At 46.0% G+C, this 18,004-nt stretch overlaps 1 protein-coding gene across 2 annotated transcripts in view; it reads right to left on the bottom strand.

Annotated features, from left to right (window-relative positions):
* nme7 (NME/NM23 family member 7) overlaps nt 1-18,004 on the bottom strand; it is a 46,827-nt gene that overhangs the window by 6,222 nt on the left and 22,601 nt on the right. For both annotated transcript variants that reach the window (XM_035393831.1, XM_035393832.1), the window contains exons 8-10: nt 16,076-16,140; nt 10,794-10,862; nt 7,840-7,941 (exon numbers count right to left, since the gene is read on the bottom strand). In XM_035393831.1, coding sequence (XP_035249722.1) covers nt 7,840-7,941; nt 10,794-10,862; nt 16,076-16,140 — 236 coding nt within the window. The remainder of the gene's footprint in view (nt 1-7,839; nt 7,942-10,793; nt 10,863-16,075; nt 16,141-18,004) is intronic.

Below are 18,004 nucleotides of genomic sequence, written 5' to 3'. Positions count from 1 at the left end.
GCGAATCCTGTTCCTGCGTCTGCACTCGGCCGGCCGGGCCGCGGCTAACAGTGGCAGTTTGTTTCCGCCCTCGCATGAGGACAGATCACAAGACCGAGGTCTGTCTCGTGACCGGGGCGGGCCTGAGTCCCGCTGCTGTGACAGCCAGAGAGGTGACGGCTCACAGCTGGAGAAGATGTCGCTTGAGTCTCACAGCCACCAGACATCTAGAGTCCACAGCAACTAGATCTCTAGAGCCCACAGCCACCAGATCTCTAGAGCCCACAGCCACTAGATCTCTAGAGCCCACAGCCACCAGATCTCTAGAGCCAACAGCAACCAGATCTCTCGAGCCCACAGCCACCAGATCTCTAGAGCCCACAGCCACTAGATCTCTAGAGCCAACAGCAACCAGATCTCTCGAGCCCACAGCCACCAGATCTCTAGAGCCCACAGCCACTAGACCTCTCGAGCCAACATCAACCAGATCTCTAGAGCCAACATCAACCAGATCTCTAGAGCCCACAGCCACCAGATCTCTAGAGCCCACAGCCACCAAATCTCCAGAGGCCACCTTTCCATAAATATATTGCCATTTAAATCTGGGAAATACTCACTTCACTTCAAATTACTAATGCTACTGTATACCTCAAAGGCTTCACTTACAGATATCTCCTCCAGAACAACAGGCGACACTCCTGATATGCATACGTAAATAAATGCATGGCGCTAAACTACTGTGATTTCTGATGTAGAACTAGAAAGCGGCTCTGTTTGGTTCAGAGAACCATAAGGCAGTAGGTGTCAAGCTAAACTGGCAGAGGGTGGCACCTGCCTGTGTGATGAATTATTCACACCCGAGGCTGTCAAGAGAAAATCTGATCCGCTGGGGTGTTCACACTTTAAACATTTGCAAAGTATCCATTTTCACTCAGAGCTACACGTGACTGCGAGTTTTAAGTACCATTAGAACAGCACGAGGTTTGACTGACAACCTACAGGGCAGACACTGACGCTATCAGTAGTATGGATGAATCGTACAGGAAGAGACATTGGCTGATTCCACTAGACTGGCTCACAATGGATGGAAGTCCAAGATGGTAAAAGATGGTATATTTTCCTGGCTTTTAACAAGCACAACAGCAGCATTAATGTGGAATTAATGTGGAACGTGACAACAACAAGATGAACATGTCCTGTTAAGTTCAATGGGCTCTTTTTTTGTTAGTGTTAATCTTATTGGATCACAAGGTAATGCTCTCTCATTATGGTCATGCAGCAGGTATTTTACCAGCGGAGGTACCCTTGAAAAGTTTCATTTGAAATAGAATATTCATGACAGTCTGCCATTTTGTCTGAGCCAAGGAGATGCTGCAAATCGATAAAGTTGGCCCAGATTCAAAATACTGTACCTGCACTTCCTTCAACTGTCCTTGAATTTGAACAGCACATTTTATTCTATTTTTTTTAAATTCTTTTTTCACACTTTTAATGTCAGCAAACAATTCAATTTGTTGTGTAAGAACTAAAGAAGGAACATTTGTGTTCGCCTTTCAAAGGTAAGGAGGGCAGGAAGTGGAGTGCCTTCATTTTCAGGCTTCCTCCATATGAATCCTACCGCTGGCAGTTGGTGGACCGAGCAGTTAAGAGCTGGTGCCACTACTGGATTGATGGAGATTGTTGCAATGATGAGGTGGAACTAATCACATTATTGGACATTTCAAATGAGAAGAGAAAGCAGCTCTACTCGGCCCGTCTACAATCATTCAGGAAGAGAGATTCACTGGCTGTTTTCTGAAAAGCGCCCAAAAACTCGCCTTTGCAGACTGCACCTTAATGTTCCTTTTAACTAAAAAAACAACCTTCCCTCCCTTCAGCTCCCAGGCCTTTAAGCAAGCAGCTCGACTGTGGTGCACGCAGTTGGACTAAATGATTCCAACTTCCCCCGTGACACGACACGCTACTTAGCATATGAAATGCACTTCTGCAAGTCGCTCTGGCTAAAAGCACCTGCTAAATGACAAAACAGTGCCTTGTAAACTGTACTAGGTCTCACGGAACTAAATCAACTCCAGGTGCTTCTTTCAAAGATACCATTAGCGGCAAACAGAAGAGTAAATCAAATATAAAACGAGTGGGAATGCTTAACACACTGCCAGTTACCTAATTGAAAAATGTAAGGACGTTTATGCTCAGACTGCCGTGTCTCCAGGGCTTACCGAGGCTACGCATTTCGAGGAACCTCTGCCCGGTCATGACAGATGAAAAACTCTGTGACCCAGAACGTAATGGAATCCCGGCGGCAGGCCCTTTGTAAATTGGGATAACATCTTCAGATTGAAGTGCTCCTCTGGGGTATATATACTGAGTTGGGAAGCAGTCAAACTGTGGCCAAACTTTGACCAAAAGCACTCAGGACAACGGCCTCCTTGTCCTACGGAAGCCGTCTGGGCCGCTGTCCGGGCCTACCCGCCGGTCCCGTCCCTTTCAGTCATCGCCCTAGTCTGAGCTCACAGTCGCTGTGAGGTCATTCCCAAATATACTGTTGTTGTGTGTGCAAGCTAGGACAAGCAGCTCATGCCAACTCTAGTCAGAAAAAGCAATGAAAAACAAACTAGGATATGGAAATGTCTGGTGACAGGTTGTTCAAATTAAATGACATTTTGGAAACATTAAGTTCATAATATTCCAGAATCACAAAGCTTGCACAACCCCACTCTGAAGCTGTTTATGTGAGCTCAGACTGTTTTTGCCAGTATTTTCCATTATGCACTGGCTGGCTTCAGTGCCTTGTTGGCAAGCCTTATTGAATTTTCTATCACTTTTGCAGTCAGACTGAGCTCAGGGTACCTGCCCAACCAATGTGATGGGCTTTTTTATTTGCTTTCAAGTAGGTTTAGAAGCCGTTAGAATATGATTAGATGGCATTCAATTGCACCAGTCCTGAGACAAACAGCACAAAATTGCCGTCTTCGCTGAGCAAAAACCCCATAAAAGCTACCCTCACACATTCATATTTAATGTCTCTAAGGGTAGAAACCAGCCATGCACTGAACAGTGTACCACACGTCAGTTCAAAAGACTACCAGAACCCGAAGTACTGTCGAATAAGAAGGAATCAGTTGCAGCAACAACAATTCACGCTCATTAAATATTCATGCTAATACTGGAATCACAATGGCTGTGTCAAAAAATCAAAAATCCTGTCGGACAACGCAGCAATCGCCATAGTAACGAGAGGCACTGCAACACTAATATGAGATAAAGAATCATCGGTTTAAAAGTTGGTTTGTGCTCTCTGCACGGTTTCCAACAACCAGGAACTCAATTCCCAATCAGACTTTGATATTGCAACTGTAATCCGGAGCGAGGCCTCTCTCACCTAGTAAATCATGGGAATATCAATGAGAGATTAGCAATAAGGGAGATGTCTGAATCTTATTTAGGATAAGACAGAACAGGAACTAGGCGACGGGACACATTTTTAATGAACGTCAAACCTATTTGGTCTAACCTGCAGGATGACTTCACAAAAACAAAAACTATTTAGAGCAACAGAATAACCCTTCAGGACTTGAGACCTATCTGTTCCTTCACCCACACTCCACAAATCACTTTGAATCTCTGCACAAAAACCTGTGTTTTCTTTCAATATAATTGATCCACAGAGTACATCCCTAGCTTTTACACTAAATCACAAAAACAATAAATCCAAATTTGTGATGAGCACAGGATAGATAATACCGCAATTGTTATTTGGTATAGAAAGGAACTTTGTGTCTATGTTTCATAATTTCATAGGATATTGATCCCTGGAAAAATACTCTGTCTTTTGAAAACTTGCAAACTGAAACCTGACCTACCTTCCACAAGGAACCAATACTGCTAATTTTATCAGTCTGTTATGGATTACTTGCAGCTACAATGATCTGCAGGTCAATGATTATTACTGTAAACTGAAAGAAAACATCATAGATAATTGATTATTATTTGTAATTATAAAAAAATATTTGTAATTAATTTATATGAATGAGTAGAATTTTTTCACTTTGACATTATAGTGTATTTTTCTGTTTCTGTCGATCACTGCATACACACGCACGCACACACACACACACACACACACGTTTGTCAGACCTGTGCGAGAGAAAGGCAAAGAGGGCGAGAAAGAGAGAGTGAATAGGAGAGAGTGAGATAGTGAAACGGAGAGAGTGAGAGAAAGAGAAAGGGAGAGTGAGAGAGAGAGTGAAAGTGAGAAGGAGAGTGAGAGAGAGAGTGAAAGTGTGAGAGAGAGAGAGAGAGAGAGAGAAGCACAGATAAGTGTGATGTGCTCTTTCAGTGTGACAGGCCATTAGCATGCCATTCCTGTTCTCTTGGCTATGACACCGGAAGGGACGCTGTTTGAGGGTAGAGCACACACACTGTGCTGGATGACACAGGGAGGGACGCAGTTTGAGGGTAGAGCACACACACTGTGCTGGATGACACAGGGAGGGACGCTGTTTGGAGGGAACAGCACACACACTGTGCTGGATGACACCGGGAGGGACGCAGTTTGAGGGAAGAGCACACTGGGAGGGAAGTGTGGCATATGGTCCAGTGGAAACGGATTTGTCTCTGTTACACCTACTGAAGGAGAGAGCACACACACCTGGGTTGTGTTAGCTAGTCAGCCCAGGGTTTTAAAGGTGTGTTCATGTCCATGGTACAGGTGAGAGACCAGGAGCACGCACCGAGAGAGATTCGCTTATCTGCGCACAAAAAGATAAAGAAAGGAGCTGGCAGCTGAACAGCTGGCCAGCGTACCCCATCGGCGAGCTGAGAAGCAGTCGCTGGGGTTTACCTTCTTTTGTCTTTATTATTTCAGTTTGTTGTTTTAGTTTACCGTTTTCACCCAGAACCCGTGAGGGGGAAGGGCGAAGGTGTTTGATTTATTTCATTTCGTGCTGGTGTGGGCGCGCTCTCTCTCTCTCTCTCTCTCTCTCTCTCTCTCTCGCTCTCTCTCTTTCCATGGAGCAAACCGCGACGGTCCACTCCGCAGCCGCCAGCATGTGACAGGAAGCTGATTGAGGGTAGAGCGCGCTGCACTGGCCAGCGCTTTACTGCACTTCAGAAGACATCCTCTCACTAATCACCGCCCTGATTGAGCAATCACATCTGACCTTGGATAAGAGGCTAGATCGAGGTCCCAAGTGGGAGCCACTTCAGTCCTGTAATTCACAAAAGGCTGAAAAAGCCTTCGACTACATTAAATCAATACACAGTATATTTTTTTCTTGCATAATCTGCATTAGCTTCCATGAAACGTCAAGCAAAAGTGTGTTGTGTTGATTGGAAGTACGAGTTCCTGTATGGAAGTGCCAAAAAGTGTGACGTTTTCAAGCTCTGGGGCAAGAAAATGTAAAAACTACTCAAGAGGGTTAAAACTTCTTGGCAGGGCACGTAAAATGTAAAATGTAAGGAATTCAAGCTCCTCTAGATAAGGGGGTTGCCATGTTAACTTACTACGTATGATTTCTGTTTGTTCACATTGGTACAGTACAAATTGCTGATCAGATACAAAACTATTTAAAAAAATCACACTTTGGAACTGCTGAACCACCAACTACAGGGCACGAGAAAGCGTGAACAGTTCATCGTTAACTAAAAAACACAGCAACAAATGATTAACAAGACGCAATGTCACTTTGCCCGAGTTAATGTCAGAAAAACAGAAAGGGGTGGGGGGAGAAGGTACGCTTTTAAACAATGCAGGTTCAATCGCATAGTGCCAAAAGAACGCAGTCCACCTCCTCAGGGCCAAGTCCTCTCCATTATCACAACTATCTTTTGGACCATCTGCGAGGCCATGAACCATTTTCTCCAAGGACTGCCTTCGTATTGTTATCTAACGTAAGGGCGCACAACATCAGTGTGAAGCCCTGCACCTTGTACAGTCCAGCCTGTCGCGCTGGCTTGGGCACTCCTATGGAAATCCAGGAGAAGAACCACCCAGCGGCAGCTCCTACGCACTCAGTAAAGGATTAGGCAGGCTCCTTGGCTGCATTACACAGTGAGGTCCATACAGACGCTGACATAGCACGCATGCTTTTCAAAAAGAGCTCAAGCTCCAGTTACAGCGGGCGTTTCAGACGGTCCGAGAGGCTAACAAAGCCAGTTTTCACGAGGAGGACTATTCTTATCACAGGGAGAGAAAACTAAGCGACTCGTCCTCCTCAGCCTTTGGGGCGGAGGGAGAATAATCCTGCCTGGGACCAAATCCAGCGCACACCATGTTTAATGAAAGATTTAAAAAAAAAAAAAGACTTTGCCCATATCGTATAATTAACCTCCGCACACTCATATCTTCACACTCACAAACTGGAATCTTGTGGACCGTTGTAGCGCACAGGAATAAAGAGAAACTTCCCTCACCAGCAGCAGGCTATCGTTAGACTATATCTATGGCATACTTTTGAGACATGGAACACGAGATACGTTCCATTAGCTACGGATATAGTCAAGTTGTCAACAATGGCTCTATTGTGGCCTGCTGGATGACATCAACGACAGTATTAACATAATTACTGGTTCAGATGCATTAACAAATCCTCAAATCTCCATGTTGCCCCAACAACTTAAAGTATTTTTCCTATGCACATAGTGACAGCACCTAATGGCAGGGCACTTATGGTACATAGAGGACCACATTCAAGTAGAAGGCAGTTAAACAAGTCATTTTATTTCCCACTGGACAAGTTCAGGATCTCATGTTTTCCCTGTTGACTGAATATGGAGGCCAGTCCATCGCAGGCGCATCACAGACGGCTGCTGTGTCCCTGCAAAGTGTCTCCCCTGCGTTTTCACCCGTAAACGTGAGGGCTTCATTTTCGGCTGTGAGCGAATGCAGGGTAAAGGGGCCTACGGCATGGCTCATCTGTGGCAGACCCTGACTCCCCATCCCCCGGAGCTGCTCTTTTCTGCGCGGGGGCTTGTCTGACAAAGCAGGCGTTCCGGCTGGACACCTAAGGGCCCTGGAGTAATCTCAGCGGAGTGTTGTGCATAGTGGTGATGTGTGGTTGCCCTTTCTGCTGTGTTTCAGGAGCTTGACCCTTCTGTGTGAATAATGGCTGCAGGTGCGGCATTGCCGACCGATTCACATCGAAGGGTCTGGCAACCCCACAATCGAAGGTGCAGAATAATAATAATGTGGTCAGTTTTCAGGATCACCTCAACATTTGCATGTCGGCAAACCATTCCAATTTGTCCTGTGGCACAAATATGCAAGTGACCAGGACAAGGTTTTCCAGGACTTTTTAGGAAAGTACAAATCAAATGAAGAACTTAACGTTTTTGCGATTTGTAAACATGTACTTCTAGGTAAAGTTTCTTTTTTACTGAGGGCCAGTACACACACATGCATGCACACATAGGGGTAGTGCAGTAAAGAACGCTGTGAATTTTATAGGTTTCTACTGAGAGTCATAAATGTTACTAAGTCACACATACAAACACACACATGCACGCACGCCCACACGCACACACACATCCCCACACACGCCCACATACACACACACACGCCAACACCCACACATGCAAACACACACACATACATACACAAACACACATGCCCAACACCCCCATGCCCACACACACACACACACACACCCACACCCCCATGCCCACACACACACAAACACACACATGCCCACACATACACACACACATACACCCGCCCACGCTCACACACACACATGCCCACACCTCCACCCCCCCCTCCCCCCCACACACACACACACGCACACACACCCCCCCCCCCCCACACACACACACACACACACACACAGGCCTAAAGCAGAGAGGCTCAGTTTAATAACTCACAGGGTCTGCAGGGCCGCAGTACTCCCGAAACGTCCTGGAAGGCTGGGCTCCTCGGATCTCCAGCGCCATGCAGGGTCCAGAGCAGAGCTCCGACACCAGGCCCTGCCGGCAAACAAAGAGGAGAAAAGCTTCGCCTTATTTATTTTCAGCAGCGGCCCGGGACAATGAAGAGGCCCATTGTTCCAGGAAGCAGACGACGGCAACACACACTAAGCTGGCTCTGTGGCTTTGCACGCTTCGGGTTCCAGGCTGCTCGAAGAAAAAAAAAAAAAAAAGAGAAAGGAGGAAACAACTGTCTCCATTGTGCTCAAACTACCAATGCCACTCCTAAACGACATTTTAAATGAGATTACCCTTTCAGTGGATAATTATCTGGGACTACAGGGGATAGTCTCTACCACTGTGGCATTACAATTTACTGTAGCACAAGAAAAAAAAAAAACAGCAATACCAAGAGTAGAAAGACTGTGGTAGAGTGGCACTCAAAAAAGACCTTCTGATGAAAGTCTTTAGGGCCACAACATTAACAGTGATAATTACAGTCTATAGCAAAATGAGACACAATAACAGAGCAGTAAATCCTGTTCTGTGTCCCACTCGCTAACTACTCACTAACTAAAGCCCCCTAGACATCTAGCCAATTATAGGCCAAGAGCCAACACTGTCCTTTCCCCACAAAATTATATACGCAGTTATTTTTCATGAAAAAACAAGACGTAAGGGGATAGACTGGCCCAAAACTGACCCCACCAGGCCTTTATTGAATTAACTCAGCATGAGTAGGACAAACACAATGAGCAATTTAAACAAAATAAACACTCCGGGGGGGGGGCAGTGGAGTAGCTTTCTTACTCTCATCTTTAGCCCAGAGTAAACATAAGCAGCTTAGGCTACAACGTGTCCTTACTTCACACAACGCAAGCAACGCAAGTAGCAGGGAACACAAAGTTAATAATGATGCCTTTTGCCTATTAGCTGAAGTCAGCTTTAACGGCGTAATATGGTAAATGAATACCAGCGGTACGTTTTGGAATGTCCAGTCGTGAAATAAACCAATCGGGGCCCGCGTACCGTCTCGGCTCAGACAGATTGGAACATATTAGACGGTAGCGTTCAGGACAGCGGGCAGGAAACACAAGCAAACTGGCCGGGTCGCCGGGCTCAGCGGTACAAAGGAAAGGGTGTCCAGGGCGACTGGGCGGAGGTCCAGCCACGCGATAACGCGGACAGGTGACTGCGCAGGGGTTTCATCGCCACGGCAGCGAGCACAAAGACCTGCTGAGAGACGCAGAAAGAGACAGGAAGTCCGCCGAGCAGGTAACCGGAGGAGAACGGGCCTTGTGTAAGGCCGCCCCGGAGAGAGAGTGCAGCTGTTCCATCTCCACGGAGACCGAAAGCCCGCCCCCCCCCCCCCCCCCCCATACCGGGCCGATGGGTCGCGGCTCTGGATCGACGCAGCATCGTATGTTAAACGCACAGCCACCTGCAGCTTCAGGGCAGCTGTCAAGTTGAGCAAGAGGGCGCGGACTTTGATTTGTGGGGTCCAGAGCTCACGTTGCAGACAGGGGTCCTTCTGCACGTTACCAAGGGACACGGTGTTTTTGCTCCACAAAACAATCCTCCAAGGAGCTATAGTAGCAGGACTTTATACCCGAGTAGGTTAACCTTATCAGCTGCAGGAGTGATAGAACCATAAAATCACCCCCATGCAAACGACTAATAACCAAGGACAATCAATCATTGACAGACGCTACTAAGGGTGCACATCCACCTATGCCTGCTGCATTACCTGCGGCGATAAAGGCGAAGATCAAACAATAGCATGCCACATTTCCTCTGGGGTTGAGCTGAGGTCACGCCCTCTAGTCAGCGCCCTGCTCATACAGGGAACAGATCAGTTCTGAGTGACCTCACAGCCTTATTTAAACACCAGCTGGGGGTCTTTATGGGAAAGACTCCACAAACTTTTCATCCTCATTAATATGCTATCTTGGGTAAGGGGAGAAATTTAAAGTTTTAATTTTGTCGCTGTAAAAGCTCTATTAGACCTATTAGGCAGTGCCTTTGAAGTAGGAGCCTAGTTTGCATTACAAGTCTGATCAGGTAACTAAACGGAGAAGTGCATCTGTGTGTGTAGGCTCTGTGTGTGTGTGTGTGTATGCTCATGGATGATAAGAAAATACAGATAAAACATGCTGGGCTACAAAATGACAGCGATTTCATCAGCATTCAGTCTGCTCACTACACATCGCGTTATTTATGAACAGTTGATTGTGTCCGCCTGTTTGTGAAATTCCCAAAGCTAACCTAGCGCCATGGCAACAAGCCAACTCAGCTGGACGAGTGCGGCAGGCAGGGGTTCCCCTGACACCCCAGCATCGGCATTCCGGCTGACCCCCCTCAGCTGGGGCTCACAACGCCAGCCCGGTCGCTATCTAGCACCGTCAGGCTGGGAATCCTGCCATATGACATCACTACCCCTGCACGGAGCTTCCATTCCATTGGACATCACAACTAAGCAACGCCTGAAATAAAGGTCAGGTAGGTAGTGACGGGAATCTGCCTTCTAGTACAGGTAAAAGGTTTTATTTTTTAGAGAGAGACAAGAGGGGAAACAGGGAAAATATCCATCCATCCATATCCATCTTCCAGCAGAAGGTTCAGTGTGTAAATATGACTCTGAGATGACAGGGACTGAGCCCCAGTGGAGGCTACAAATCAAACAACTCCTCCAGAGATTCAGACCTCATTCATTTCCCTTTTCTCCCCACACTGACACCACAGTTTTCCAGCCTTTAGACACACACCTCTATCTCACCCATGCTGATTGGCTATTGTCACACCTTAACTTAAACATACAATGATTATTATGCCGTGTGCTAAAATTTAAAAATACAAACAAATAAATAGTGAGGGAATCGGATGAGATGCATTTCAGTGAATTCAGTACTCACAGTGTATTCATCCACAACTCCTTTGTAAACTTCCAAGAATTCTTCAGCGTTGGCTTGATCCAGATTGAACTGTGAAGGAAAACACATTCAACGGGGTGGATGAGTAATTGCACATAAGCAAAACACTGCTAAGCTTATTGTAATAAAAAATAATGTCTTCTATCAAGCTAAAAGTACCTTGGAAACCATCTATTGTGCCAACAAAAAGAAAACAAAGCTGCTTCACAGAACAATTCCACACAACTGAAGATGGAGAAACTTACAGCCATAGCTGTGTATTAAGAGAAAAAAAATGGTCACAGTGCAGTGTAGTCAGTACCGAACAAATCAAGAAAGCCCTGTGTTCCGCAATCATGTGACCTCTTTCAGCACTAATTCGGCTGCATCACAAGGGAAGCTCCTGGCAGGACAGCTCAGTGAGGCTTAAGCAGACAGAACTACCTGATTGGCTGGATCGCTGTCTGCAACATTAGGCAGCAGGAGTCAGAACATCCAGAACGTGCCGCAGCAGAGAGGCCTGATGAGATACACTCTGGGCCAGACCGAGCATCAGCCTTTATTGAGGGTTTTGTCTCTGCGTATGGAGGTTGCCGCTCCACTCCGGCAGCGGCAGACACTACATGCGAGAGCACAGGCTGGCTGCTCGGACAGGCCGCTCCCCAGGGACAGGCAACACTTATCCCTGCTGTGAGATAGAGGTCTACCCAGCTCCGAGTTTCCTGAGATTACCTGCCTGTTTCTCTCTCCTTCAGTACACAGACAAAAGCATTTTAGCAGTATTGGTTACTAGTATTACTAGTATTAGATGTTGTAGCCCTAATGCTAAGAGCTAAAAATTCTATTTAAAAATGACATAACTGAGGGAAAAAATATTACATGAATACGAGTAATAACACTCTACATCACTTAAAAAATAAAAAATAATTTAAAAAATTAAACCTGTAAACATGTTTCTATGGCTACTATATAATGAAATATTTTCATCTAAGGTGTTATTTCAACTTATCTGAAATAGTATCATTTTATCAGAAAAAACTGGTAAAAAATAAAAAATAAAAAGTCTTTTTGCTGCCTTCTAACATTAGAAATTTTCTATTTGCATTTGACTCTAGCCCCACCCCACTACTACATCATATAAATGTCAATCAACATATACAGCTGGAAAATTGCTGCTGGCTACAAATTTGTCTGTTTACTTCATAATACAATAGAACACTACCGGCACCTGATTGGCTAGATTGGTTTCAGCCCAACATTTTCAAACCCGAGAAACATGGCAGCCTGTTCATAAACTCTCTCATATTCCACCTAAACAGTCCACTAAAACATGTTTCTGAAAGCATTTGAGGTGAGAAACAGGCCATGTAAATAGCTGAATCTTGATTCTATTTGATCTGCAATGCCTAGTTTGACAGTTTGATCCGAGTTACATGATACAGGCCCACATACGCTGTACAAATGAATTTGCATGGAGAAGACTTCAAGCAAATGAGATGGACACGCCTATTCCACCCACCCCAGGATGATTTTTTCAAAATTGTGCAGTAGGCGGAGTCAGGCTACGGAGTTTTGATTGCCGAGTGCAATTCCTCTTTAAAATTAAGGGGGAAAAAAAGAAGAACAAAAAGTCCTACACATGTCCAGGGCAGCAGCATAGATGTTATGAAACCCTCACTTTCTGGAAGACATTATGGCCAATTATTCCTCACCCCACGGGACTCCTGGCCACAGAGAGCACTTGGGTGTGCTGAGAAGCGCAGCTTCAGCGGAACATGCCAGAGGAGGGGCCTCTCTCATATGCTCACTTCCACTCACACCACTGAGAGGAGGTCAAAGGAGCAGCCTGCCAGAGTACAGTACATGTCCGCTCATTACAGGGCTCTCCTGAGGGCTGCTCATAGCAGGGCTCCCTGAGGGCTGCTCATCGCAGGGCTCTCCTGAGGGCTGCTCATAGCAGGGCTCCCTGAGGGCTGCTCTTAACAGGGCTGCTCATAACAGGGCTCTCCTGGGGGCTGCTCACAACAGGGATCCCTGAGGGCTGCTCATAGCAGGGCTGCTCATAACAGGGCTCCCTGAGGGCTGCTCATAGCAGGGCTCCTTGAGGGCTGCTCTTAGCAGGGCTGCTCATAACAGGGCTGCTCTTAGCCGGGCTCCCTGAGGGCTAAGTCACTGATGTAAGCATGCTGCTGCCGGCAAGGGAAGAACAGGCACATGCTATAGAGCCCTGCCCATCAGCACACAACAGCTTTCTGCCAACCGCCACTCATGTTTCTATACAACCCCCGCCTACACGCCATAACCATTAGTAGTTTCAATATATTAACTTGTCAGCAACTTTAAAGCACATAGCGGCTTCGAAATTAACATTTGAGATATTAACAGGGGTAATTTATCTTGTAGAACAAAACGTGAAACTCTTAGGTTTACGTTAAGCACAGACCTTATTTTCTGAAGAAATCTAAATCTTTATGGGAGAAAAGCATTGGAAATCTGCCGAGGGAACCCATGGCGAAAGAAACTTCCGGGTTGGCTTACAAAAAGACGTCATCACTGTAACACTCTATTCAAGTTACTGGCTCAAGGGTACAAGATCAGTACCTCAGCTGGGAATTGAATCTTAAACCCTTTGAGTTGCAAGCCCAGTTCCCATATCATTATGCTACACTACTGTCCTATAAGTTACTCAAAGCACAGTGCTTCAGTACTCTGAACACCGTTTCCATATTTCATCAGAAAATAAGGACACGAAAAAAGATGCCATTAGAAAAAGAGGAGATTTGCATGGAAGCCTGGCCTGAGTGATGACTGACCTGTTAAATCCAGGGTCAGCTTTAGACTGGCAAAAATCAACATAAGAAGGCCTTCAGGTCATGTGACTGCAGGTCGTGTGACTTCAGCAGTATGTGTGGTTGGGGTTTTTGGGCTGGGGCAGGGACAGTGATATTATCTCAGGCATCGAGCAAAGATAAGAGGAGATGAGTCTGCTTCGCCGCACGCGTTTCACAGAGATAAACTGCCATCTCACAGAACCCTAAATATTTTGACAAACGGCTGTTGACAGTACTATCTCTAGAAGTAGTCCCCAGTAATGGGACCATTCACATCACAATTGGGAACACCTGACGGCACATGATATATGTATGCCTTTGCATGGCCTTGCATGTGAAGGTCAGGACATGTTTGAACCACCAATTCACCAGAGGTGCTGTAATCAAGGTAATTAGAGACTGCCACAAGGCCATTCAACTGTTAAAAACAGTTAAAAATGCGTACATTGCTTATGCATAGGACAAAATGCTAAAGTTAATGTGCAAAGCAAATGAACACATGCTTCCCAACAGAATCAGACTGCCAGAACCAATACACAGTGCAGACCGTGGTAGATGAACCTAATCGGGTTCAAGTCCCTGCTGTGGTGGTTCAGGCAGACTAGCGAGCTGGCAGACAGCTAGCACCCCGACGGAGCGTGTGGGGGCTGTACTGTACCGAGTGTGTAATCTGAGCAATGTCTCTCACCCAGTGCCAACCAATCAGGTCAGAGAGCTGCCTGTTCTCACAACAACGCAGGGACAACAAGGACCGCCACCGAGCAGCTATCCGAATAAGCCAGGACTGGAAGCAGCGCAGCGTCTCGTTCTGTAGCTGGCCCTGTGAAACCCGGTCTCGCACTTTTGTTCTAGAACTTCTCTCATTACCGAGCATTCAAGGAATAACAAAGACACAGACGCCGTTGTAGAAACCTGTTTTACCATTTTAGTATTCTAGTCTGATATTTAAATTCAAATATTATTCCTATTACTTTATTTGCTAAATAAGATTTTAAAAAATAATGCCAACGAAGTGAGACAGTTCGACTCATTTTAAAATCTAACAGCTTTCTACTTGAGAGAAAAAATAAGATTTGAAGTCTCATTACACAGTGGACAGACGTTTTCACAGTGAACTGCAGAATGGAGGAAGGGAAATACTGGAGCTCTGGAATGAGAGATCACACTCAGCCCTGAGCACGAAGCCTGGCAGTGTTACACACTCACTGGTGTGAGTTACAAGGCACTTCCTGCAACCACAGGACACAAATTCACCAACTATCAAGCTGCCAAACGATACCATATCCCTTTATTGAGCTTCTGTTTTTCCTTACAGTTACAGGTGTGTCTGCATGACTGCTAGAGTGAAAGTGTGTGTGTGACTCTGCTGTATGACTGTTAGAGTGAAAGTGTGTGTGTGACTCTGCTGTATGACTGTTAGAGTGAAAGTGTGTGTGTGACTCTGTTTCATCACTCATTTGTGCAAGTGTATGGAAGGAAATCCTATCGTGACATTTTTAAATTTTAAACTGTACAGCTCAGCTTTCAATGCAGTATCGTCCATTTTCATCACCAGGCTGCCATCGGAAAATGAAAAATAATCACTTGAAAGCGCAGTGCACCGACATAAAAGTAGTTTACGGTGAGCTGAGTCTGTCTAATTCTATCCGTACTCCGGAAGGAGGGAGTCATATTCAGCAAAAGAGAGTTCCTCTCATTTCAGGACAAGGAAACAGGGTCACATTAGAATAATAACAATATGCAGCGCCATGCAGCTATTTATCTGCATTCAATAAATGTACTGAACCCCAAGTGTTTGAAGTTTTAACAATTAGTGATGTAGTTGGAACTTTAGCAATTAATATATTAAACCATATTTGAGAAATAAAACAAAAAAAAGAAACAGATTAAAAATATGCAAACTGTTTGTAGTTACGCTTGCGCCTCAGAGAAGCAGTCTCCTTTCATGCAGTGATATGCCTGCGGCTCAAGGGGAGCACGTGTGCATGTTTTCAGCCCTTTTTTGACGGCCTTCAGAATGACGAGCGGAAAATAGGGGAGGCGGAAAAGCATGAGGATGCACATCTTGTGTGCACATCTTCATATCTGTATGGCCGGCCTTCTGCAGAGAAGAACAGGGGGGTCTATGTAAAGACTAACATGGGTGGGGCCAGGAGGAAAAAACTGGACAGAGCCAGCAGAAAAAGGAGCTCTCTCTCTCTCTCTCTCTCTCTCTCTCCCTCTCTCTCTCTCTCTAGCATCTTCTTCCTTCCTTTCAACACATGTGAGTGCACAAAGCTATACAACTTCTCGCTTGAAAATAAATATGTGCTAAAAAAAAATACCAGCACTAAAAACAGAGTATGTCTTCAAATGTTGATCGACGTGCATTTTGACATACGTGTATCCCTGTACCTACCTACACGCACAGGCACACACACACACGCACACATTCAGAAATGGCTTGTGGCTCACCATCTGCAGGGCTGAGATCTCAAACCCTGCCTGAGAGATGGAGGAGAGGATCTTCCCGGTCAGACCTGAGAAGAAAGAGGAGGCAGCTTGTGATTCCAGAGCCATTCACACAAAAAAATGGCCAGTGTCAAAATCAAGCAGTGTTAAACCAAATTCCGTAGGAACAATGTGTATTTGGATTACAGTTAAAAGTACTCCAGAGGATTTTTCTGCGCACAAAGCTTGATATTGATGGAAGAGAGACACTGCTGCAGTCAATGGCAGATGCACACAAGTAAATTCCAACATGAATAAGGATTCATACAGAATACCAGCGTTCATTCTGACACACAGTACATTCCTATATGCATAGAAAGTAAGTGCTTAGTGGCTCTCACAATCATCAGGCTAAGATGCATTAATGGGAGCTCAACTAAACACTGAGCAGAGGGAAGTCCAGAGGAAAAGGGTAAGATACACAGAAGTCGCAGAGAGACAGGAGACAGGACTGACTCCTAATCGGTCTGTCACCGTGTTGTTCAAAGCACAGTCCTGTTTCCAGGGTGTCTCTGACTCAGGTTCAGCAGGCAGAGGGTAATCTTGCTAACTGGGACCCACAGATACCTGCTGGAGGTAATGGATCGGTGTTGTATGACAAAGAAAAGGAAAGGCAGGTCTTTCAGGTAGATTTTAACTACCTTTCTGACGCAAGTGAGATGTCACTGGGTAGAATCTGAGCCCTTTGCTATTCAAACTGAAAGGGTAGATCACATTTTTTGTACCACACACACACGCACACACACATACACACACACACACACACACACACACACACACGTGCATACACATCTGCTCCGAATCGTATGTCACAGACGATTCCTGCCCAGGGACCACAGATGCAAATGAGCTTTTAGCGATACCAGGTACAACATACTTATTGTGCATTGCCCCTGTCAAATAAACAAATTAATAAAAATAAACAAATGCACACACACCATGCACATGCAGACATACACACACACGCGCGCACACACACACACACACAAACACCACGCACCTGCAGACATATATACAAGCACACACACACACACACACACACGCACACACACACACACACAAACACCACGCACCTGCAGACATACACACACACGCGCGCACACGCACACACACACACAAACACCACGCACATGCAGACATATATACACGCACACACACACGTCAGCCGGGGTAATCGCATACACAAAAGCAGCGTCTGAAGGTCTCTGTGCTCTGCTATCACACGCATAAGGTCATAACACCAGAAGAAACAGCAGCACACACAGGCTGCAAATCAGCCCTGTCTCCAGGAGCTCTGAAACGACGAGCCCCCTGTTTCCCCGGCTCAATTAAAACCCCTCACACTTCACTTATCTCGCTGAAGGCCAGAGGAGACACAAGAACTGCTCTCGCTGGGCTCCTGATAAAAAGCCAAAGATAATCTTCCCTCCGAGACAGCGCCACAGAGTCATTTCTCTGACCGATGATCTCAAACACAAACAGGACGAGACGGACAGCGTCGAGTGACGCTGCTCCACGCTCACGTTGGCTCGTAACTTTGGCGGGTCTGCTGCCGTCGCCCATTTCCCATGTACAGAGCTGGGAGGCACTCTTCCCTTTAGAGAAGAGGCCTTCAGCAAAGGCACGGGGCGCTTCTGAGTCCACGCTCAGTGTCTGGCCTGTAATCAGATCACCAGGCCCAGCTCGCTGTCAGGTAAGCTCTCAGCAATATTTCATTAGGTGAAGTGAGTCCACCGCAGTGTAAAAGGAGCCTCTCTGTGTGTTTCTCCTGCACCTCCAGCCCTACAAACAGCACGCAGCTCTACCCAGGAGCTATTTAGGACGCGAGGATGCAGAAGCAGCAAAAGGGCATGTGCTGAATAAATAATTCATAACAATAGTGAGATATTCAAA

The sequence above is a fragment of the Anguilla anguilla genome, chromosome 15, assembly GCF_013347855.1.
Source record: "Anguilla anguilla isolate fAngAng1 chromosome 15, fAngAng1.pri, whole genome shotgun sequence".
NCBI lineage: Eukaryota > Metazoa > Chordata > Actinopteri > Anguilliformes > Anguillidae > Anguilla > Anguilla anguilla.
This window is presented reverse-complemented; position numbering and strand designations above follow the sequence as displayed.